General features: G+C 43.9%; 1 protein-coding gene across 2 annotated transcripts in view; it reads right to left on the reverse strand.

Annotated features, from left to right (window-relative positions):
• The window catches only part of Phf20 (PHD finger protein 20), a 106596-nt gene that overhangs the window by 74977 nt on the left and 7901 nt on the right, over positions 1 to 23718 (reverse strand). For both annotated transcript variants that reach the window (XM_028775333.1, XM_028775334.1), the window contains exon 2: positions 11854 to 11968. In XM_028775333.1, coding sequence (XP_028631166.1) covers positions 11854 to 11936 — 83 coding nt within the window. In that variant the 5' untranslated portion in view covers positions 11937 to 11968. The remainder of the gene's footprint in view (positions 1 to 11853; positions 11969 to 23718) is intronic.

The following is a 23718-nucleotide window of genomic DNA, read 5'->3' on the forward strand; positions in this document are numbered from 1 at the left end:
GCCTTTAATCCCAGCACTTGGGAGGCAGAGGCAGGCGGATTTCTGAGTTCAAGGCCAGCCTGGTCTATAGAGTGAGTTCCAGGACAGCCAGGGAGTGAGCAGCAGGCGTAGACACACATCCATACAGGAAAAACATCCATACATATAAAATAAAAAATATAAAAGAAAGAAACAAAGAGAGAAAGACACCAAGTGGTAGATGAGACAGCTCAATGAGTAAAGGCACTTGCCACAGCAAGCCTGCACAGCTCAGTTTGATCCCTGGAACCCAAGTGAAAATGCCAGATGTGGTAGGACAGATCTGTAACCCCAGATCTCCTGTGGTAAGGTGGGAAGCTGAGACAGAACTGCCCATAGCTATCAGGCCAGCTAGTCTACAGGATGCAGAGACCCTGTTCCAACACTATAGGCAAAAACAGACCACTCGAAATCATCTGTAATCTGTTCTGACCTCCATATATCCATTGTGATACTGTATAACTGTATACACAGATAGACACAGATAGACACAGACAGACAGACAGACAGACAGACACACACATACACACACACACAAATAACAAATAAAAAAGAAACCAAAAATAAAGGAAATGAGATTTTTTTAGTTCTTTGTACATGGGACAGAAACTATGAGCACTAACAAGACAAAACTATGAGCACTTAACTAGAAATGCAGTGGGGAAGAGTGTGGCAGAACAATCTAGAAGACAGCAGACAGAAGCTACTTCACTGTGCTCACTGCAAGAACAGGGAAGGCTCGCCTGCTGCTTGGGACAGATGGTACACTGCTAACAGACAACAGGAAGAAGGCAGGAGCATCAAGCAAAGCAGGCACTTTCTATTCCATCCACCCAGCATCTTGACTAGGAAACCAAAGCCTGTCATCTTAGCCAGTCTATCTGCACAAGCCTGGAAGTGAGTCGGGTAGGCAGAATCACTCTCTAGAGAGACATGTGCCCAGAAGTTATAGCTCCAGAATTAGAATCACTTTTGGTTTGAGTTTTGTTTTTTTGAAACGGGGTCTTGTTAGCCAGCCTAGATATTACTATGTAACCCAAGCTGGCACTGAACCTTTGACAATCCTCCTGTCCTCAGTTCCAGCACTGGAGTTTTGGGGTTTCAGGAGTTCACTCACCACATCCAGCTTAGCATGTGTTGCTGTTTTCTTTCCACTGCAGGCCACTGAATCTCAGTTTCTTGCATGACAGTCAAAGGCTCTGTCACTAAGCTATACCTCTATCCACTATTTGGTCATGCTTCATTTTGTTTGAGACCAGGTCTCATAGGTAGGCCAGGATTGCATCTTGGGTATTGGGATTGCAGGTGTATTTGTATAAACTCCAAGCCAAATGTATTCCTTTAATCCCAGAACTTGAGAGGCAGAGGCAGAAGATCTCAGTGAATTTAAGGCCAATATAATCACCCTGCCACCACCATCCCCACCCCAAGAAGTAAAAATCCAAATTGTATTACTTCTTTGGGACCTTAAATTTTAAAAACAAATCTCTCCTGGACGATTTACAAATAAATTCATTTGAAGCCCTCAAGGCACTGCTGTCAAGCCAAACTAAGTGAGCCTTATACTCAACAGTGAAATTCATGCCTTTCAAGTCATTTTATTTTACCTTTCACCATCAACTCCAAATAGGCCTTTATTTTATTTGTGTCTTTATTTTAGTGCTAGAGATTGAAACCAGGGCCTGTATGCTCTAAATGTGTGCTCTACTGCTGAGCTATATACCTCCAATGCACAGATGAGCATTTCTGGGGAGAACTAAGTGAGATAGCCCATATAAAACCATTGGGGACAATAAGCCTCACACCTACCGGAACAAATCTACATGATGTTAGTTGTCTCTGCTGTCTATCTAACTGGCAGCACACTAAGGTGAGGGAGCACCATGCCTTAGCATAAGCAACACAGACACACTAAATCGAAGACTAGCAACAAACAAGAAGCGTCTAACCACATTCCTGCTCTGAGTGTTCTCTACTGTCACAGATAGAAAAATATGATTAAGCCAGGCAGTGGTGGCGCACGTCTTTAATCCCAGTACGTCTTTAATCCCAGTACTTGGGAGGCAGAGGCGGGCAGATCTCTGAGTTGGAGGCCAGCCTGGTCTACAGAGGGAGTTCCAAGACAGCCAGGGCAACACAGAGAAATCCTGCCTTGGGAGGAAGGGAGGGAGGGAGGGAGGAAAGGAAGAAGGGAGAGAGGGAGGAAAGGAGGGAGGGAGGGAGGGAGGGAGGGAGGGAAGGAAGAAGGAAATGCCTCCCACTTTTTTCTTCCTATGCAAGTAGCAAATCCCAGCACTTGGGAGGCAGAGGCAGGTGGATTTCTGAGTTCAAGGCCAGCCTGGTCTACATAGTGAGTTCCAGGACAGGACTATACAAAGAAACCCTGTCTTGAAAAAACAAAAAACAAACAAACAAACAACAACAAAAAAAGCAAGTAGCAGCATATCCAGAAAACAGAGCAGGTGGATGGATGTACTCGGAAACCTAGTCTACCTTTAGAGTTAGACCAACAGAGGTTCAAATCCCAGCTTTACCACTTACTCACACTATAATTTGGGGAAGAGATTTCCATTGTGATCCTTGTTTACTCCCTCATCTATTTTTAAAAGATGTATTTTTTATTTTTATTTATGTATATCTGTTTATACGAGTATATGTCACTTAAGTGCATGTGCCCAGTTGCTAGAAGGGTGTCAGATGTCCTTGAACTAGAATTATGAGCAGTTGTGAGCCACTTGAAGTGCATGCTGGGAACCAAATTCAGATCCTCTAGAAAACCAGCAAGTACTAGTAACCACTGAATCAACTCTTCAGCCCCCTTACCTTATCTCTAAGGAACAAGGAAGGGCTAGTGAGGGGGCTCAGTGGGTTAAGGGCACTTGCTGCCATGCCTGAAACTTGTGGATACACATGGTGGAAGGAAAAAAAACTCATGCAAGTTGTCCTCTAACCTCCACATGTATATTGTGGCACACCCACATATGCACACACACAAATAATAATAATAATAATAATAATAATAATAAAGATCAAAACAGCAAACAACTTCTTAGCTTGCTGAGAAATTTTATTAAAAATAAGCTAATTCTGCAATATTAGTAACAGTATGAATTAAGGGATGGCTAGACAGTAAAGAATTTTCTAGCATGTGTTAGACCTGCAATCAATCTCCAGCACTGAGGAAAAACATGCTTTTCTCTAGCCTGAGAGCATAGACTCAGCCATGAGGCTTGTGCATAAGATGAACAAGGCCGAGCTGTGAGATGTCAGTGAGCAAAGCAGATAGTTTCCGTGCAGATGACCTGAAAACATACCTATCAAATTCTAGCTTCTGGCTAGTAACTGACCCAGTCACAGTCATGAATCCATGTTTACCTCTGATCCAGCACAACTCTCCCTGGCTGCTGGTAGGGAGTAGTCAAATGAACAGAAGCAAGACTTCTTGAAGAGGAGACACTTCTGGTGGTAAATTTGTTTTGAAAACTCCCTATCTACTCAGGCAAAACAATCTGCTAAAATAGTTATAGGAAGCCATTGTTTTAGACTAAGCTGCATACTACATGAGGCCCCAACACCCTAACATACACATCAAAATGGAATCACTCACAGGAAAGTTTCAGGTCACTGAGCTGGATCTAAAAAAACAAGATTGAGAAGGTAACAGTCAGGTTCCCCACACAGGCCAATCAACTTCAACTGGGATGGTAAAGTTCTAAAAGCCTTAACCTAAAAGAGAGATCTTAAGATGAAGTACATTGCCATGGACCAGCTAGTGTTTTACTGTTGTGTCTCCCTGGGTTGCTTATGAAACGAACCCAGGTATGGCTCACACCTTTAATCCTTGCATTCAAGAGGCAGAAGCCAGCAGATCCTACAAATTCCAAGCCAACCATGGCTAAAAAAAACAACAAAAAAATTTCAAGTAAATTTGTTATTTATTTATTCCTGTCTTCCTTCCTGTGTGTGTGTGTGTGTGTGTGTGTGTGTGTGTGTGTGTCTGTCTGTCTGTCTGTCTTCCTTTCTTTCTGTACAGGGAATTAAACCAAGGGCTCGGGCATTCTAGGCAAAATCTGTACTGCTGAACCCTCTTCTGCCTTCTTTTGGTTTGGTTTGGTGATTATTGTTTTCTGAGAAAGGGTCTTGCTAAGCAGCCCAGGCTGCCTTGAGCTACCTGTGTAGTCTGATGGCTCTGAACTCCCCAACCTCTCACTCTGGCCTCCAGAAAAGCTTGTTATGTGAAATGTTTCTGGGGAAATAAAAGGTGGAAGTGCTACCAAGAATCTATGTGTCAAAACTAATAGGTTGTCAAGTTATGGTAGTTCAGGACTGTAATCTCAGCATGTGGGAAACTGAGTCAGGAGGGTGACTAGCCTAGTCCAGCCTGGGTGGCATAGGGAGAAAGGAAAAAACAAACAAATTTAAAAATTTATGTGATGGTTTGAATATGCTTGCCCTAGGGAGTGGCACTATTAGGAGATTGTGGCCTTGTTGAAGGAAGTGTGTCATGGTAGGTGTGGATCTTGAGACCCTCCTCCTAGCCACCTGGAAAACAGTCTGATTCTGGCTTCCTTTGGATGAAGATGTAGAACTCTCAGCTACTCCTGCACCATGCCTGGCTGGATGCTGCCATGCTACTGCCTTGATGATAATGGACTGAACCTCTGAACCTGTAAGCCAGCCCCAATTAAATGTTGTCCTTTATAAGAGTTGCCTTGGTCACGGTGTCTGTTCACAGCAATGGAAACCTTGGCTAAGACAGACTGTAACTTACTCGAGACACCTCCCCACCTCAACATATACACACGAGGCCTGCAGTAGTGGCACTTAGGAGGCAGAGGCAAGTGAAACTCTGAGTTTAAGGCCAGCCTAGCCTACAAAGTTAGTTCCAAGATATAGACAAGGCTACACAGAGAAACCTAGGGAAGAGGGGCAGGGAGGGAGACACCCCTCAACAAGAAAAAATGTCCCATGGACTGAGAAGTGAGGAGTCCAAGCAGATAGCTAATGAAGAGATGAACCTTACATCCGAGAGCACACTGTTTCAACGGACACTTGGCAGAAACACTGTGATTAGATGCTCACAGCACAACCAGTTCCATCTACACCAAAGCTTTCAGAAACTGTCATCTGCATAAACAAACGCTCAGGCCACAGAGAATGCAGTCTTACATGTCAAAAAGCAAAAAATCCAACCTATAATGCTGACCACATACATATGCCATCAAGACTGACAACTTAAATTCAATCCCTGGAGACCACATGGTCGATGAGAACTGACTCCTATAAATTGCCCTCTGACCTCTCTGCACATGTTCACACACACAAGATAAATAAATATGCAAAAAGGCAATATAATAACAATAATAATCAACTGCTATGTGTGGTGGCATATGCCTTTTATCCCAGCCCTTAGGGGACAGAGACTGGCAGATCTGTGAGTTTCAGGATAGTCAGAACTACAGTGAGATCTTATTTCTAAAACAGCAACAAACACAACCCCACCACCAGAAGCAGGAAGATCAGTGAGTTGCAAGTTGGTTTGAACACAGAGAAACCCTGTCTCAAAAAACCAAAAAAAAACAAAACAAAAAAAATGCAAGTTGGTTTGAACTAGAGTGCAAGGCCCTGTCTTAAGACAACAGTAATAATTACGGTTGTATTTCCTTGATAATATAAAAACAGGACACTAGGGCATGATCCTATCTAATCCACGGAACATCGACTATAGTTCCTCATTCTACCTATATGGACACATGAGGCTAGGGAGGTAAAGTAATGTAACCAAGGAAACTCAGCTAGTAATGAGAGCACTTTAGACATGAATTCAGAGCTATAAACTACATCCATTTCTTACTGTTACAGATAGAGATTTTAAACACTGTAATAAGCCACAATCTAAAGTTTACAGGCTGGCCTACTGACTTGCTATTTACATTTGGAAGGGCAATCAAGACAGTAAATTTATCTGGGCATGATGCAAGGACTTTAAGTAGTCATCCCCACCCAAGGGACCTAGCCAATCAACTGACACCAGGGACAACATACTGCCCCACACCCCCATCTTAGACTCTGCCCAAATGTTCAATGAAGCCTTACTCCTGGCTCTCGTCTGTCCTTTCCTGAGACCTTACACCATCTCTTGACACAGAGCAGAACACAGACTCCACTAAAAGACCACTCCAGCCACCAATGGCCCCTTTGTCTCCTAGACAAGACCCAAACCAAGCAGGAGAGCATTTTATTCATTGCCTGGTATAAAGCTTGCTAAACTAAAAACAAATAAATGGAACCGGGGCTGAGCAGCGGTGACTCACGCCTTTAATCCCAGCATTTGAAAGACAGAGGCAGGTGTTATCTTTGAGAGGTCAAGGCTAATCTAGCCTACAAATTGAGTTCTAAGACAGTCAGGGCCACAGAGAAACCCTGTCTCAGTAAACAAACAAACAAACAAATGAGACTGGAGATTAGCTCAGTTGATAAAGTGCTTACCTAGTGGGCACAAAGCTCTAGGTTAGACCCTCCATGTGGCATAAACCAGGCTTGATTGCAGGCTTCTAACCCCTGCACTTAGATGAAAACATGAGACTCAGAAGCTCACGGCCAGCCAGAGCTACACAGTGAGACTTTGTTGCCAAACTAATAACAACAACAATTACAATAATAACTTAAAATTTAAAATGAAAAAGAAGGCCAGCACGTGACTGAGTGGGTACAAGAGCCACTGCCACATCTGATAACTGAGATAGATCCCTGGAACCCACACAATAGAAAGAGAGAAACTATTGAGAGTAGTCCTCTGACTTATACACACTGGATCAATCAATAATATACAAACAAATAAACAAACAAACGTGCAATATTTTTTAAAGGCTAGCAAGATGGTTGGGCACCACAGGAAGACTGTAACCAGGTCTGATGGTCTGAGTTCAATTCAGAACCCGCATAAAGATGGAGGGAACTGACTCCCCAAACGTCCCTCTGATTTCTACACACCCCCTTGACACCAATGTGCAAGCACACACATACAATAAATAATAAATGTAATGAAGAAAAAAAGAAGACGGAGGAAAAAAAATTAAAAAGGCACACACCTGTAATCACAGCACTCAGGAATCTTGAGGCAGGAGAACACAAGGTCCAGGCCACTGAGAGTCACATAGTTGGACTGTATCTCAAAGCTAACATCCTGGGCTGAGAGATGCCTCAGGAGAAAAGAGCACTCATTTCTCCTGAGGAAAACCCAGGTTCACTTCCCAGCACAACATGCAGCTCACAACTCTCTGTACCTCCGTTTCTAGGGGATACAACCCCTCTTCTGTTTATATTGTTGTTGCTGTTTTTTGTTTGGTTTTTGAGACAGGGTTTCTCTGTATAGTCCTGTGTGGGGCTGTAGAAATCCTGGGGTGTTTGGCCACGCCCCCAAAACCCAGAGACCTAACATGCAAGTGGGTCTCATAAGGCACAGGTAGAGGGCGTGAAACAGGTCTCTACCTCAAGATTTACCTATTACCTAAAGGCCCTAGCCCCTCCTTTTTCCCCCGCTCCCCAATATAAGGGAGCCCCTCCTGGCATTTTGTGGGAGAGCACCACCATTCAGATACATCATCATGGTCAATAAAATCTCCATGTCTTCAATTCCATGTGTCTCCTGGGACTCTGGACTCTCTTTGTGTAAGTAGGAAACTCGCGCCCTGGAAAGCCTCCCCACCCTCCCTGCGCTCCCTAGCAGCGGCAGTCCATCCACCTGAGCCCTCGCGGGCTGCCACAGCTGCCGGGCATGCTGGGTCCCTGAGCCCCTGCGGCCGCCTGCAGCGTGCAGACAGCCCAAGCCCATGGGCGAGATCGAACCATCAGCAGGGAGTGCCGTCCCTGGACAGCATCGGCATGCGGGGTGCCGGCACACCTGACCTTCCCCGTGCCCCACGAAGGTTTTGAACCACAGTCCTGGCTGTCCTAGAACTTGCTTTGTAGACCAGGCTAGCCTCAACCAAGAGATCCATCAGTCACTGCCTCCTGAGTGGTGGGATTGAAGGCATGCAACACCACCTGGCCTTAAAACAATTCTTTTGACTTCCACAGGTTGCTGCACACATGTATAACACATATGCACTCATGGCATACACATGTACACATAAAAATGAGAGTTGGCCTGGCAGGTAAGCACACTGGCTGTTCTTCTAGAGAAGCTGGGGACTCCCAGCCCACACAGTGGCTCACAACTCTCTGTAACTCCAGTTCCATGGAATCTCACTCCCTCTTCTGACCTCTGTGAATACCAGGCACATATGAGGCACACAAACAAACATACAGGCAAAAAAATTCATATACATAATACTTTTACATTTTCAAAAAGAAGTAAATATTTTTTTTAAAGTAACAAATCCCAGACTTGATTCTTTTGAAAGCAAATTAAACAGAAATGCATTTATTGGTTCTGATTCATAAATAAATTATCCTATAGTTAGCTTTACCTGTAGCTTGATTTTTTTTCAAATTAAAAACAAAAATATAATTAAGCCAAGTGGTGGTAGCACACACCTTTAATCTCAGCACCTGGGAGGCAGAAGCAGGCAGATCTTTGTGAATTTCAGACCAGTCTAGACTACCTAGTCAGACCCTGCCCCCCACCCCCAAAAAGTTCCTTGATTCTCTAACAGTAACATCTTTATTTGGGGTTGTTTATTGAGATAAGATATCAGGTAACTTGGGTTAGCTATAAACTACTGATGGATCCTCCTGCCTTAGTCTAAGTACTGGAAATACAGGTGTGCACCATCACACTCAGTAAAGGCAACCTTAGAAAGAAAGTCAAAACCAGGAAACCAGGGCAGGAAAGATGGCTCAGCAGTCAAGAGCACTGGCTTCTCTTCCAGAGGTCCTGAGTTCAATTCCAGCTCACAACTGTCTGTAACTCCAGTTCCAGAGTCTGACACCCTCACACAGACATACATGTAAGCAAAACACCAGTGTATTTAAGAAAGAAAGAAGGAAGGAAAGAAAGAACAAAGGAAGGAAGGAAGGAAGGGAGGAAGGAAGGAAGGAAGAAAAACAAAGGGGTGGGGGTAGTTAATACACCTTTAATTCCACCACAGGGGAGGCAGAGGAAGGTGGTCTCTAAGTTCCAGGCTAGCCTGGTCTACAGAACAGCCAGGGAGCCAGGGCTACAGGGCTACAAGGAGAAATCCTATTTCAAACAAGCAAAAACAAACAAACAAACAAAAATGTCAAAAAAAAAAAAAAAGTCAGCAAGACAGTTTACAGAGTATAGAAACACTTGCTACACATCCAGTACAACCTGAACTCCACCCTCAGCCCCTACAGTAAAAGGAGAGACCCTAAGTTGTCCTCTGAGCTCCACAAATGTACCAATGTGCACAGACCTAAACTTAGTTACACACACACGCACACCTGAGAATAAAAAAATAAATTTAGCCAGGCAGTGGTGGCGCACGCCTGTAATCCCAGCACTTGGGAGGCAGAGGCAGGCGGATTTCTGAGTTCGAGGCCAGCCTGGTCTACAGAGTGAGTTCCAGGACAGCCAGGGCTACACAGAGAAACCCAGTCTTGAAAAACCAAAAAATAAATTAATTAATTAAATTAAATTTAAAAATTGTACTGGCTAGTTTTTGTCAACTTGGCACAGGCTGGGTCATCTGAAAAAAGGAACCTCAACAGAGAAAATGTCTCCATCAGAATGGCCTGTAGGCAAGTCTATAAGGACATTTTCTTGATGAACAATTAGTGTGGGAAGATCCAGCACACTTTGGCCATGCCATCCCTGGGCAGATGGTCCTAGGTAATGTAAGAGAACAAACTGAGCAAGGCTCTAGGAGCAAGCCAGGGTGCAGCACTCCTCCATGGTCCCTACTTCATTTAGTTCCTGATTCGAGGTCCCTGCCTTGCTGGGAGTTCCTGCCTTGACTTCCCCTCAGGGAGGAACTATGATCCAGATTTGTAAGCCTTTCCTTCCTGAGTTGTTATTGGTTATGGTGTTTATCACAGAATAGAAAGCAAACTCAAACAGAAACAGGCTGGGAATGTAGAAAGAACAATAGTCTAATAATATGCACAAAGCCCTGGGTTCAATCCATTTCCCCTTGGCAGCCAGGAGGGGTGCAGAGAGAAAAACAGACTGACCAGGCTAGAAAAGTGCTTCCTATGCAAATACGAAGACCTGCGTTTGAATCCCTGGCATCCATGGAGAAGCTGGGCACAGTGCCCTTCGCCTAGGGAGGAGAAAGAGACAAGCAGGTAATGGAGCATCCCTGGCCAGCCAAAACAGCAAGTTCCAGGGTCAGTGAGTGACAGGCTTCAAAAATAAGGTAGAGTGATACAGAGAAACCCATTTTATGCTGCCCTCCACATGCATACACAGGGAAATGACCACCATACACGCATACAAGGCAAATGCACTTGAAAACATGTACATACACGCATATACTGCCATATACACACAAAAATACACAAATAACTAAAACCAATATAAGAAGTAATTATAGAGAATGCAAACAACCTAAAAAGTGTCCACTATCAGTAATTCTGTCCAAACCCAGTACAAACGCAATCAAAGTATATTTTCTTTATTTCTGAGGTGGTAGGGACTGTTCACAGGGCCTGACCCATGCCAGACAACATTCTACCACTAACTCACTTTCTAGCTCAGTGTCTTTATTCCTAATAGCATGAATAGTTTTCTACCCAGTAACATTTCCCAGCCCTCTACCTACACCCCAGAAACCAGTCAATCTATTCTGAGATAACTATCACAAGGGCTAAAGTCATCCTTAGAAAAACTCATAAGGTGTGTGTTCTGAAACCTCTAACTGCATTTTGAGCACCACGAAACAAATTCTAGGATGTCCACAGATACAGCAATCTTTGTAATTGTTTTGTTTTTCTTTTTCTTCTTTTTAGCCAAGGTCTCATGTAATACAGCAGGCCTCATATTCCCTATGTAGCAGATAACCTTAAACTTATGATACACCTGCCTCTATCTCTCCAAACCTTGGTTTATCCAGTGCTGGGAATCCAACCCGGGGCTTCCTGCATGCTAGGTAAATACTCTACCAACTGAGCCTGAACTTCCGATGGCTAGTTTATCTTCTGGGAGTCAGGAATTACTCTGCTGGTTACACTGGTCTAGAACTCACTATGCCAGGCTTTGCTCCAGTTCTCAGTGAACCCCTACCTCAGCTTCCTGGCTGCTCAGAGTACAGATATGTGCAAATATTCAATATATGACTCTCAGAATAACCCCCTGATGCCAACATTACCAGTGACTGTGACCACATTCACAGGAATGTTCAAAGTATCTGACAGCCAGAGGACAAAAGGCAATAACACAGGTCAGCCATAGTGGCAGGGACCTCTAATCCCAGTAGTAGGAGGCTGATCTATCAATTCAAGGTCAGCCTCAATTACCAGAAACCTTGTCACACAAAACAAACAAAATTCAGCAATGCAGAAGAAGAATCCTCGGCTTTTTAATCTGATTACCATGAAGAGCAACCCTGGGTAATAACTCTTTGCCACCCTATACCACACCCAAAAAGTAGGCGGGGCTGAGCCATGCAGTCCACAGTCCCTTGTCTCCATTCTGAGCAAGCTGCTCTTCCTTCTGTCAGGCAAGAGGGAGAAAGTTTTCCTTTCCCATGGCAAATCCTGCTCTGCTTTCCCATAACTCCCTCATCAAACAGGAAAGGGGGGAACAAGTGTGGCCCAGGGATCCCTGTACCACAGAGAAAACTGGAAAACACCACAGCAGCACCCCACTTTATCAACGCTGGTGAGACTCCCTAACATGCTTTAGATAGCAGGAAAAAAATATAAAAGTACCAGTTTTTTAAACGGTCCCGAGCTTCCAACTGGGCTCCCACTTCAAAGCTGATTCCTCGTCTGTTAGGTGGGTGCTTGGTCATTTTCAGTCATCAACAGGGCTGCTTTTATTCTCCTGAAAAAGCCAATTAAATATTCATGAAACCTGGGAAAGTCTGCCCAGGATACAGCATCACCACCACACATTAAAAAACCAAGCAGGCATTATTCAAAACACCCAGCTCCATGACCCTGTCAGCACCCTGTCTGGTGCCTCCCCTCCTTTTGGGTGTCGCCACTAACAGCACCCCTCAAACCTGCCACAGCCTGTGTGGTCTCTAAAAATGTGGAGGACCCTCTCAGCAAGGTTTGCCGAGGGCTCATCTATGAAGTACAACCTGCAGAACTCCAAAAACCAGATGGTCTTGTGATCAAGTCCAGCCACTTGCCAACACACTCAACAAATATTTGTTGAGAGACTATTTAGTCAGGACCCAAAGAGACACACAGTTCTTACCCTCAAGGAGCCTCCAATTATAACGTAGCCAATGAACAGAAGTCAGTTCAAACTGTAATTGCTATAAAATCTAAGTGCTAGAAAGGAAACAAATAGAAGCTGAGATAGTAGGTAAGAATGTAGTGCCAGCTACAAGGAACACGGAGACAAGAGACCATTAAGCCCAGGGGGGTTAGTGCCAACGCTGAACAACAAAGCAAGAAAAGACCCCCCCCCCCAAAAAAAAGAAGACACCTGACCCTACTTTTGAGAGAATAGACAAAAAAACTGTAGGGCTAAGAACAACAGCTTGGGGGGGGGGGGGGGGGCATTGGATCCTCAGCACCAAATAAAGCGAAGCATGGGTGCAATCCCTATAATTGAAGTAAGCAGAGGCAGGGGACTTTCTGTACTTTTCTTTAATAAATCTGTTCCCTCTAGGGGCTGGAAAGATGACTGTAGTGTGATATTTTCCCGCTATATTTGCAATAAAGCTTGGTCATTGGGCTCTATGAAAGGTAGGCAGAGTGAGGGAGGCAGAGGAGGAGAGAGAAGGAGGCAGAGGAGGAGAGAAGATGGCTGCAGATGTAAGCATGTCTCTAGCAGTCTAAGGTAGTTACAATATCTAGGTTAGATAATTAGGCAATAATTTCAATTATGAAGATACCTCATTAATTGAACATTTCCAAATATATAAATCTATTGGATAATTTTTAAGCATTAAGATTCTTTATTCTAGGCCGGGTGGTGGTGGCGCATGCCTTGAATCCCAGCACTTGGGAGGCAGAGGCAGGTGGATTTGAGTTCAAGGCCAGCCTGGTCTACAGAGTGAGTTCCAGGACAGCCCGGGCTACACAGAGAAACCCTGTTAAGAAAAACCAAAAAAAAAAAAAAAAAAAGAGTCTTTATTCTACAGGGTACTGCAGGCATAGCGGGAATGGTCTGGGCTCAGCTGAGCATTGTGGACAGTGTGGTGAATTGGCAGAACCAGCCACTATGCTGGTGCCAGGGCCTGTGCAACTAGCTAGCCGGAGCCCCAGTCAGAACCGAGGAGCAGAGGAACATGGCAGCTGCCCGGAAACAAGCTGGACCAGGCATTGTTTTCTAAACATTACTTGCTACAGATGACTCCGTGGTTAAGGATACTGGCTGCTCTTTCAGAAACACTGAGTTCCATTTCCAGCACCTATATGGCAACTCACACTTTCTGTAACTCAGCTCTCAGAGGTTCTGACAGACTGTTCTGGCCTCTGCAGAAACCAAATATATACATGGTACACAGACATACATGCCAACATACATGGATACACATGAAATGAACTTTATCTGATCTTTCTGCTTGAAAAAAAAGATCCTGGCATTCCTCTTACCTAGGGAGTTTGAAGTCACCCTTAACTATATGAGACCTTACCTAAAAAGCACAAGGAAAAAGGAACGGAAAGTTCTAGAGCTGCCTATACAGCTGAGCAACACAGTAGTAGAGCACTTGCCTAGCAAATATAAAGCCCTAAATACAGTCCAACACTAAAGGGACTAGGGTGGCACACACTTAATCCAACACTCCAAAATAAGAGGCAGGCACATCTCTATGAGGTCCAGACCAGCCCTTATTAACAGTGAGACCCAAAAAAATATAATTAAATAAAGCGGTCTTTAAAAAACAAAGAAACAAAGCTGAGTATAGTAGTATATGCCTTTATCCCAGAAAGGCCAGCCTGTCTACATGAGTAGTCCAGGCCTACATAGAGAACCCTGTTTCAAAAATGCTCAAATAGGCTGGGCAGTGGTGGCACATGCCTTTAATCCCAGCACTTGGGAGGCAGAGGCAGGCGGATTTCTGAGTTCGAGGCCAGCCTGGTCTACTGAGTGAGTTCCAGGACAGCCAGGGCTGTTACACAGAGAAACCCTGTCTCGAAAAAACCAAAAAAAAAAAAAAAAAAAATGCTCAAATAAATAAATCCATACATATAGACATAAATAAAGGAAGGGAGCCTGACTAAGACCACTCGCTGCTCTTCCAGAGACCAGAGTTCAGCTCCTAACACCCACATCAGATACATCACAACCACCTGTATCCCCAACTCCAGGATGCACAACGCCCTCTCTGGACTTAAAGTAAGTAAGTAAGTAAGTGAGCCGGGCATTAGAACACAGCTGCAATCCCAGTTCTCAAAAGGCTTGTATGTTTGTGTACTGTTTATGTATTTGGTTTCTGCAGAGGCCAGAACAGTCTGTCAGAACCTCTGAGAGCTGAGTTACAGAAAGTGTGAGATGCCATATGGGTGCTGAAAAAGAACACAAAGAATATGGGCTAGCCTGGCCTATATACTGCAAGTCCAGTTTGGTTGAACTTTAATCTCAGCACTCCAGAGGCAGAGGCAGAGGCAGGCTGATATCTGTATATTTCAAGCTAGCCAGAGCTACACAGAAAGCTCAAGAAGAATAGATATAATAAAAGAGTTCCAGCTCTAGGCCAGACTTGGCTAAATAACTCTACAGCACTGGGGACTTGGCTGGGTGAGAGAGAACTCGCCCAGCATCCACAAGGTCCTGTTCAATTCCCAGCACTGCAAAAGAAAGAATAGGAAATCAAGCCCAGTGTGGTGACATGCCTGTAATCGAAGACCATGGAAGGCAGAGGCAGGAGGATCACTCAAAAGTTCAATGCCAACCGAGACTACATTGAAACCCTGTCTCAGATAATGACAGCACAGACATGGAGGGGTAACTGATAAGTGAGGAAGATCACATTATCTCTCTCCTGAAAACACTCCCTGGCTGAACTGCTAAGGGCCAGGCATTGTGCTAAACACCTGAAATACAGCACTAGGGAGACAGCAAGGGATCAATCACTGCGAGCCTCAGGCCCACCTGGTCTACATAGCAAGTTCCAGAGCAGCCAGGGCTACAGAGTAAGGTCCTATCTCAGAAAATTTTAAACTAAATTTTAATCTTAAAAGTCTCACACAAGTCGGGCAATGGTGGCGCATGCCTTTAATCCCAGCACTTGGGAGGCAGAGGCAGGTGGATTTCTGAGTTCAAAGCCAGCCTGGTCTACACAGTGAGTTCCAGGACAGCCAGGGCTACACAGAGAAACCCTGTCTCGAAAAACCAAAAAAAAAAAAAAAAAAAAAGTCTCACATGAGCTGGTCAGATGGCTCAAACATACCAGTGGTTACTGTCAAGCCTGCGGATGAGTTCCCACCCAGGCGGTGAGAGGGGGAGCACATTCTAAACATCTCACATTCACATTTGTACTATGCACACACATACAGAAACACATATAAAATACAAAAATAAATAAATGTAAAAACAATTTTAACACACCAGTCGGTGGTGGTGCATACCCTTTTGAGTCCAGCACTTGGGAGGCAGACACAGGCAGACTCTCTGAATTCGAGGCTAGCCTGGTCTGGAGAGAGTACCAGGACATCGTGGGCTACACAGAGAAGCCCTGTCTTGAAAAAAATCAACAAAAATTTAACAGAAAATAAAAAATGTTATATACTCATACTTTCTATCACTAATAATAATATTCTTAATCAGTTCAGTACAGGATGTTTTTTTCTTTAAGTATAGTAGCACATACCCTTAATAGCAACACTTTAGAGGCAGATTTCTGTAAGTGCAAGGCCAGCCTGGCCTCTACATAGAGGGTTCAAGGGCAGCCAGGACTACACAGTTAGACTCTGTAAAACATTATTTTAAAGTATATATTTTACTTTACATTTAGCTTTTAAATAAATTTTTATTTATCTGTTTGGGGCCTGGTAATTTTTTTTTCTCAAAACTCTTTAGTTAACAAAGATGAAAGGAGTGCAGACAGGGCCTAGCATAACTGTCCTCTCTCTGAGAGGCTCTTCCCAGCAGCTGACTAGCTAATGCTGAACAGAGGATAGGGACCCTTTTGGAAGGGTTGGAGAAGGATTGAAGGCCCTGAAGGAGATGGAAACCTCACAGGAAGACCAACAGAGTCAACTAACCTGAACCTCTGGTAGCTCTCAAGGGTCTGAGCTATCAACCAAAGAGCATATACCAGCTGGACTGAGACCCCCAACACATATGTAGCAGATGTACAGCTCAATCTCCATGTGAGTCCCCCAACTAGAGCAGAGGCTCTCCCCTAAAGCTGTAGCCTGACTGTGGTATCCATTCCTCTCCTTGTCTGGCTTCAGGAGAGGATATGCCTAGCCCTGTATAGACTTGATGTGCCAGGGCAAGGGGATACCCAGAGAGGCCTTACCCTCTCAGAGAAGGGCAAGGAGAAGAGGTAGAAATCTGTGAGGGAAGGCCAAGAAGGGGGGCAGCATTTAGGATGTAAATAAACTTAAAAAAAAATTATTACATACTTAAAAAAATTCAAAAACGAAGATGAAAAGAGTGTATGTACAGTATGGACAAAGGAAATTTCCCAAGGTAAAGATACAATGCAATCTGATGCACTCTGTAGGATTCTACTGTGAAGACTTTAGAAAACTTCAAAATACTCCTTTATAGTCAAACTCTCTAAAGAAGAACCCATTGGTCCAAAAGAGACAGGGAGCCTGACTTATTTCCTTAGACCCAGTACTTCAGTGCCCTTCCTTGCCAACAGTAAGGAGAGCTTTAAAACACTCCATGGCGCACAGTTCAAAGCAGAAAGTAACTACAGCCCATAGCTTCCTTCATTAACAAAGACTGCACTGCGTATCAACAAGATCAAAGATATAAAGGCATGCCAAAAATGGACAAACTGGCAATGCTGGCAGATCACAGTGAGCGGCAAGGAGAAACAAAGGTCCAGTAAGTGTGTGATTTATGCCCACACAAGCACCCTGAGCTACAAAGGAAATGCAAATCAAAGCAGCAAACATATACTTTCAGGAACAGGGTCTCGCTCTGTAACCCAAACTGGTTTTAAACTCACAGCAACCTGCACAAATTCTCAAGTGCTGAGATTACAGGCAATGACTAAAACTATATACAATTTCTTTGGTTGGTTGGTTGGTTTGGGTTTTTCAAGACAGAGTTTTTCTGTGTAGTTTTGGCTGTCTTAAACTCAAGAACTTATTTGTGGACTGGAAAGATAGCTCTGTAGTAAACTTGCCAGTAAGCCTGAAGACCCAAGTTCAATCTCCAAAACCCACATAGTAGAACAAACTCCTACAAGCTTTCCACTGACCTCCACATAGCTATCAAGAATTTTTTAAAAAAATTTATGGCACTGAACTTTCAAAACCAGGTACTGTAATTAAGTCTAAATTTTTTGTTCCCATGATACTGAAATGAGATATACAAATACAAAAAAGCTGAACCACTTACGAGCTAACAGCTCATACAAGGTTATGTAAGCTTATACACACAGCAGAGCTGGAGAGATGGCTCCGTGGCTCTTCCAGAGGATCTGAATTCAGTTCCCAGCACCTACACTGGGCAGTACACAGCAGCCTGTAACTCCAGCTCCAGGCAATCTGATGCGCCTTCTAGCCTCTGTGGGTATCTACACATGTGGCACATACAGATATCCATAAATAGAAATCAACATGAACTTAAAAATAATCATCCAAGTACACGAAATCTTTATTATGAAAAGTAACAGGATTACCCCAGAAGCGGACACGCCTGTGCTCACAGTCACACCTTCAGATAGAGGCAAAACTAAGTAAAAGACAATAAAGCCACTGAAGCCTTTCGAATGCTGTGCCAGCATTATCACACCATCTACAACATGCAGAAATACTTTTCAGAAAAGACCAGAGCCAACTCGAGTCCTGCTGAAGAGAAAGTGGAACACAGCCCAGGCTTAGGCTCAGGTTCTAGCCTGGCCATCTTTTAAACCTCATGATGGAAGGGAAGGGGAAGCTGTGAAGCTGCTTAGAATCTTGGAATCCTGCTATTTCCATCTGAAGACTACAGCCCATTCTATAAAGAAATCATCTGTGACAAAAACCAGGACCCTCTTATATTTGATTCTAGAGAAATCTAAAAATAATGCTCACATTTAGGAACAGCAGAACATTTTTTCATTTAACAAGTTTTATTACATTTTCATTTATTTTGTATGTCCGTGTATGAACCTGTGTACCACTATATCCATGTGGAGGACAGAAGGCAAGTAGTGGGAGTCTTCTACATACAGGGAAGTTTCCTTTTAAAGATAAGGAACAAAGAAAAATTAGGGACATTCTAGAACACTCACAGTTAAGGAGCTGAACTACTATGTAGCCCTGGCTGGCCTGGAACTCACTTTGCAAACTGTTTACCTCTGCCTCCCAAGTGATGGGATTAAAGTGAGCACAACTCCTGTCCAGATTCCAAATTTGTTTATGAACTACTTCCTTCAGTCTTTTCTTCCTGTTAGCATACAGGGATAATTTCCTCTATCTTGGGTGCTAAGAGGATCAGGCAAGGAAAGTCCTAAGGTCCTATTAGAATATCTAGCACGGGACTGGGGGTGGGGGGGTCATGGCTCAGACATAAGATGTTTGCTTTAGCATTCAGGGGCCATGAGTGCTATTCCCAGAACCTTAAAAAATGAAGATAAACACCAGTCTACAGGAAGCAAGCCTGCAAGTCAGAGATGGGTACAAAAATCATCCTTCACTATGCAGCAAGTCTGTGCTACAAACACATCTGTTTGTAGGTCCCATTTCAAGGAGGGCCCGTTTCCACCAAACAGTAAAAAGAGTCCAATCAATCTATTAAATTTGACAGGATAGAGAACAGGCAACAGGACAGACAAAGACAGGACAGAAGGGAAAACTTGGTTTGGTTTTATGTTTTTTTTTACTGAAGGATTTTTTTTTGTTTGTTGTTGTTTTTAATTTGTTCTATTTGTATGGGTGTTTTGCCTGTGGATTTGGTAAATGTAAGTCTGTGAACCATGTGCATGCCTGGTACCTGCAGAAGCCAGAAGAGTAGCTGTAGAAATCAGAAGGTGTTGGATCCCCAGAACTGGCGTGTCAGACAGCAGGGAACTGCATGTGAAAGCTGAGAGACAAACCTAGACCTGCAAGAGCAGCCAGTGCTCTTAACCACTCGACCAACCGTCTTTCCAGCCCCAGAGGACTGTGGGGCTTTTATAGAAGGTTTTTTTCTTACATATATGAGTATTTTGCCTCAACATATATGTGTGTCATTTGTGTGCAGTACCCACAGAAGCATCAGATACCCTGGATCTAGATTTGAAGATGATTATAAGCCTTCTGACATGGGTGCTGGAAACTGATCCCAAGCCCACTGCACGAGTGGTAAGCGCTCTTAACCTTATTGGGCTATCCCTCCAGCCCTTAACAAAAAACATTCTTAGAATGCTTTCTAGGGGCCTTTGGGATAGCTTTGCTAGGTAAAGGTGCTTGATGGATAATGCAAGCCTGAGTTCTATTCCTGGAATCTGTGTAAAGATGGGAGGAACTCTGCACAGCACACACAAACAACCCACCTCCAACCCTCCCATGCATCCCAGGAACACAGTAAGTGTATATAAGTCCTAACACAAAGAGAGCTGCCCCAAGTGTATATAAGTCCTAACACAAAGGGAGCTGCCCCAAGGTTGAGGTGACCTAAGCTACACAGTGAAACACTGTTTTTTGTTTGTTTCTTTAATTTTTGATTTGGGGGGGTTTGTTTGTTTGTTCTGGGGGGTTGGTTTTTTGTTTGTTTTTGTTTTGCTTTTTTGAGGGGTCAGGAGGGCTCTGTGTAGCCCTGGCTCTCCTGGAACTCCCTTTGTAGATCAGCATGGCCTGGAACTCACAAAGATCACCGCCTGCCTCTGCAGAGATTCTATAGACTGAGATTAAAGGCCTGAGTCACCATTTCTGGCTGAAACACTGTTTTCAAAATAACAAAAACTGCTTTCTCCAAGGACCCAAGCTTTCCCTCCCACAATTAAACAGGCTAAGTTCACTCATTCCTTATTTCTGAGAATGAGGTGGCTGGATCAGTGCAGAGCCTAGTGCTCAGGTTTTTCCCTACAATACTTCTGTATGACCGGCCTGTTACTCAGCCTCCCTGAGGGGACAGCTCCCCCTGCGTCTAGCTCAGCCATGACCCCAACTCATCTTTCTCTCAACTCCATTCTCATCATCTTTACTTTGTGTTTTTGTGTTTTTCTTTCTTTCTTTTTTTGAGATAAGATCTTACTCTGTAGTGAAACTTCTGGTTCTGCCTTTCAAGCAGCCAAAATCAGCACTATTTCATTTCAGGCCACCGTTCTTTCTGAAGGCCCTACTTTAAGGTTTCTCACTGCCAAGGGGGGTATCCAATTAAGGCCCTCACAAGTGGAGTTCTGGCTATTTTTTAAGCTTATTTATTTTTCTCAAAACAGTTTGGGGGTGTGTGTGTATGTGTGTGTGTAGATTGTGTGTAGAGCTCCGGCTGTCCTAGAACTAGCTCTTGTAGACCAGGATGGCCTTGATCAAAGTCAAACTCACACTCACAGATCTGCCTACGTCTGCCTTCCCAGTGGGTGTGCCATCACTAACCAGCTAATATTCTAATATTTTTAATTTTGAGACGGGATCTCTCATAGCTGAGGATGACCTTGAACCCGACCTTCCTTCTGCCTCTACCTTCTTTTTTTGTTTTTTCGAGACAGGACTACTCTGTGTAGTCCTGGCTGTCCTGAAACTCACTCTGTAGACCAGGCTAGCCTAGAACTCTTGAACTCAGAAATCCGCCTGCCTCCCAAGTGCTGGGATTAAAGGCATGCGCCACCACTGCCCGGCTGTTTGAAAGAGCCCGGCTCATAGTAAGCTGCCAAGCTATTCATCTTACAGCCCTTAGCCCTACCAATCCAGACTTCTTGTAGTTTCAACCTCGAGAACCTTTGCAGAAAAGCTGCCTCCTCCACCTGGGTTAGGCCTGGGCAGGCATCAGAAAGAATCTCCCCACAGGGTATCAGTTCTATAGTCTCCCATGACATCTGACCTACTCAGTGACAGCTCAATACTGCTTTCAGCTGAACTCTCCCAGAAGGTAAGGAACTCTGATGGGCACCCCAGCATCCAACAAGCAATGACCTTACATGAAACACACTTGTTTCCAGGTAACCTCAGCTTTCTTACTAGGAAAGTGGAACTAAAAACAAAAACAGTAGCATCCTATGTAAGATGAAAGGACTTCATTGTGCTAAAACCTCAGAAAGCTCAAAAGACATACAAACTATTAATACCCTTTGGGACAATGGATGATGGTAAACCCTAAGGAATCCAGCACCTAAAAACAGGCCATTATTTCATCCCTGGAGTCTGACAAAATGTCTAACTACTATTCTCAGACCCTAGGGGCTTCAACCTCCAAGAATCCACATTGTTCAGATGCTCTATAGTCTAGAGGTCTAGAGTGAAGCTCAAGTTGTGGTTTTGGTTTCTTTTTTTTTTTGGGGGGGGGGGGTTGAGGGAGTTTGGGGGAGAGAGGTATCTTTTGTTTTTTCAGACAGGGCTCACAGTGTGCCCCTGGCTGGTCTTGAACTCACAGAAATCTACCTGCCTCTGGTCTCTATACTGGGAGTATAGGCATGAACCACCAAACTTGGAGTACTTGTGTAGATTCCCCACTCCTAGTCCATTTCCTTTTATTGAGATAAAGTTTCACTCTGTAGCCCAGGTTAGCTCCTGAAGCCTCCTGAGTCAACCTCCAAAGTATTTGGATTATGGGCATGAGCCACCATAACCTGGTTGCCTGTGTTCTTTCGGAAAGTCTTAGAAAAAAACACAGCTAAACTAAGCTTCCCTCCCTCCCAAAAAAGCCTTTTTGTTGCTTATAGAATGTTAAAAGCCACCGGGCGGTGGTGGCACACACCTTTAATCCCAGCACTTGGGAGGCAGAGACAGGCGCATTTCTGAGTTCGAGAGTTCTAGGCTAGCCTGGTCTACAGAGTGAATCTAGGACAGCCAGGGCTACACAGAGGAACCCTGTCTCGAAAAAAAAAAAAAAAGAAGGAGGAGGAGGAGGAGGAAGAAGAAGAAGAGGAGGAGGACTGAAGCTAGGAGGGATTGAAGATGAGGATTAGGATATGATCTATGATCAAAACACACTGAACACGTGGATATTGTGGATATTAATGTGTGCGTATGTCAGATTTGAGCAGGGTATGGTGGAGGACCATCTAACACCAGCTACTCTGGAAGCTAAAGCAGCAGCAGCACAAATGTAAGGCTACTCACTTGAAATACATACAATACTATATCTAAAGATATAGAGCTTGAGGCTGGAAAGGTAACTCAGTGGTTAAAGGCACTGGCTGCTTGACTAGAGGACCCATGTTCAAGTTAGAGACCCTCTTGACAAAAGGAAAGGATGCTACCTGACCCTCCACACCCCAAGCTATGTCATGAGTGCCCGCCTACATGCACAAATAAAAATGTAATAACTAAAATTTAAAATTAAAAAGACCTAATATCAGGGCTCGGTAGTACATGCCTATGATCCAAACACAGGGGCAGGAGGATTAGAAGTCCAAGCTCATCCTCAGCTACATAGCCAATTTGAGGCTAGCTTCCTTATCATAAAAACAAAAACCTCTCAAAAAAAAAAAAACCCTCAAAAATGATCTTGGGAAAGTTGTAATACTAAAGATAGTAAGGGGCTGCTATGTTTTCTTTTTTGAAAATGAAAGGTCAGGCATGCTAGCATGCCTGTAACCCCAGCTCCTGGGAGGGACAGCAGGATTTTTAAGGGTCCACACTTCCGCAACCTAGTATTTCAGTATTGCACCTACAGAAGCAAGAAAGGTAAGGTAATCCACCTAGTTGTAGACAAACATACCACTCTTTTTAAGGCAGGGTCTCACTATGTAGCCCTAGCTGGCCTGGAACTTGATACAGACTGGCCTCAAACTCAGAGATAAACGTTCCTGCCTCCTCCTGAGTGCTAGGATTAAAGGTATGGTGGGATTAAAGATGTAGACCTTCTTCAAGTGGAAGAGAAACCTCAGAAATCCCAGGATTCTACTGAGAAAGAGATGAAAACATATTTACCTAAGAGTTCCTTCATGGAATAAAGGCCTCATTTTAAACTCTTTCCCCAAACTGCACCCACCTTCTTTCCCCAAAGACCACTGACTCAAGCACCACCTCCCTTTCCCATAACCATCCTATTTACTTGGTGACTAATACTAGACTCTTAAAATTTTTTTACAAGATTTCTGAAAGCTCATTAGTTCCATTATTTGGCCAAATAACCATGGTCCAACTGAAGATCTAGGCAATGATCCAAAAAAGCCATTAACGTTATTACAAGTCAAGGTTTAGACTTTGATTGGTACCTCACTGTTAGTCAGTAACCTATATAGGGGCAGTCCCTGAGAAAGTAGTCCAAGGGCAGCTCCCTCCCTCTCTCTAAGCTTGTCATCTATCGAAACTGAGTAACTAAAGCAAACACATCTGTAATCCCAGTGCTCTGAAGGCTGA

The sequence above is a fragment of the Grammomys surdaster genome, unplaced genomic scaffold (assembly GCF_004785775.1).
Source record: "Grammomys surdaster isolate TR1022 unplaced genomic scaffold, NIH_TR_1.0 254, whole genome shotgun sequence".
Classification (NCBI taxonomy): domain Eukaryota; kingdom Metazoa; phylum Chordata; class Mammalia; order Rodentia; family Muridae; genus Grammomys; species Grammomys surdaster.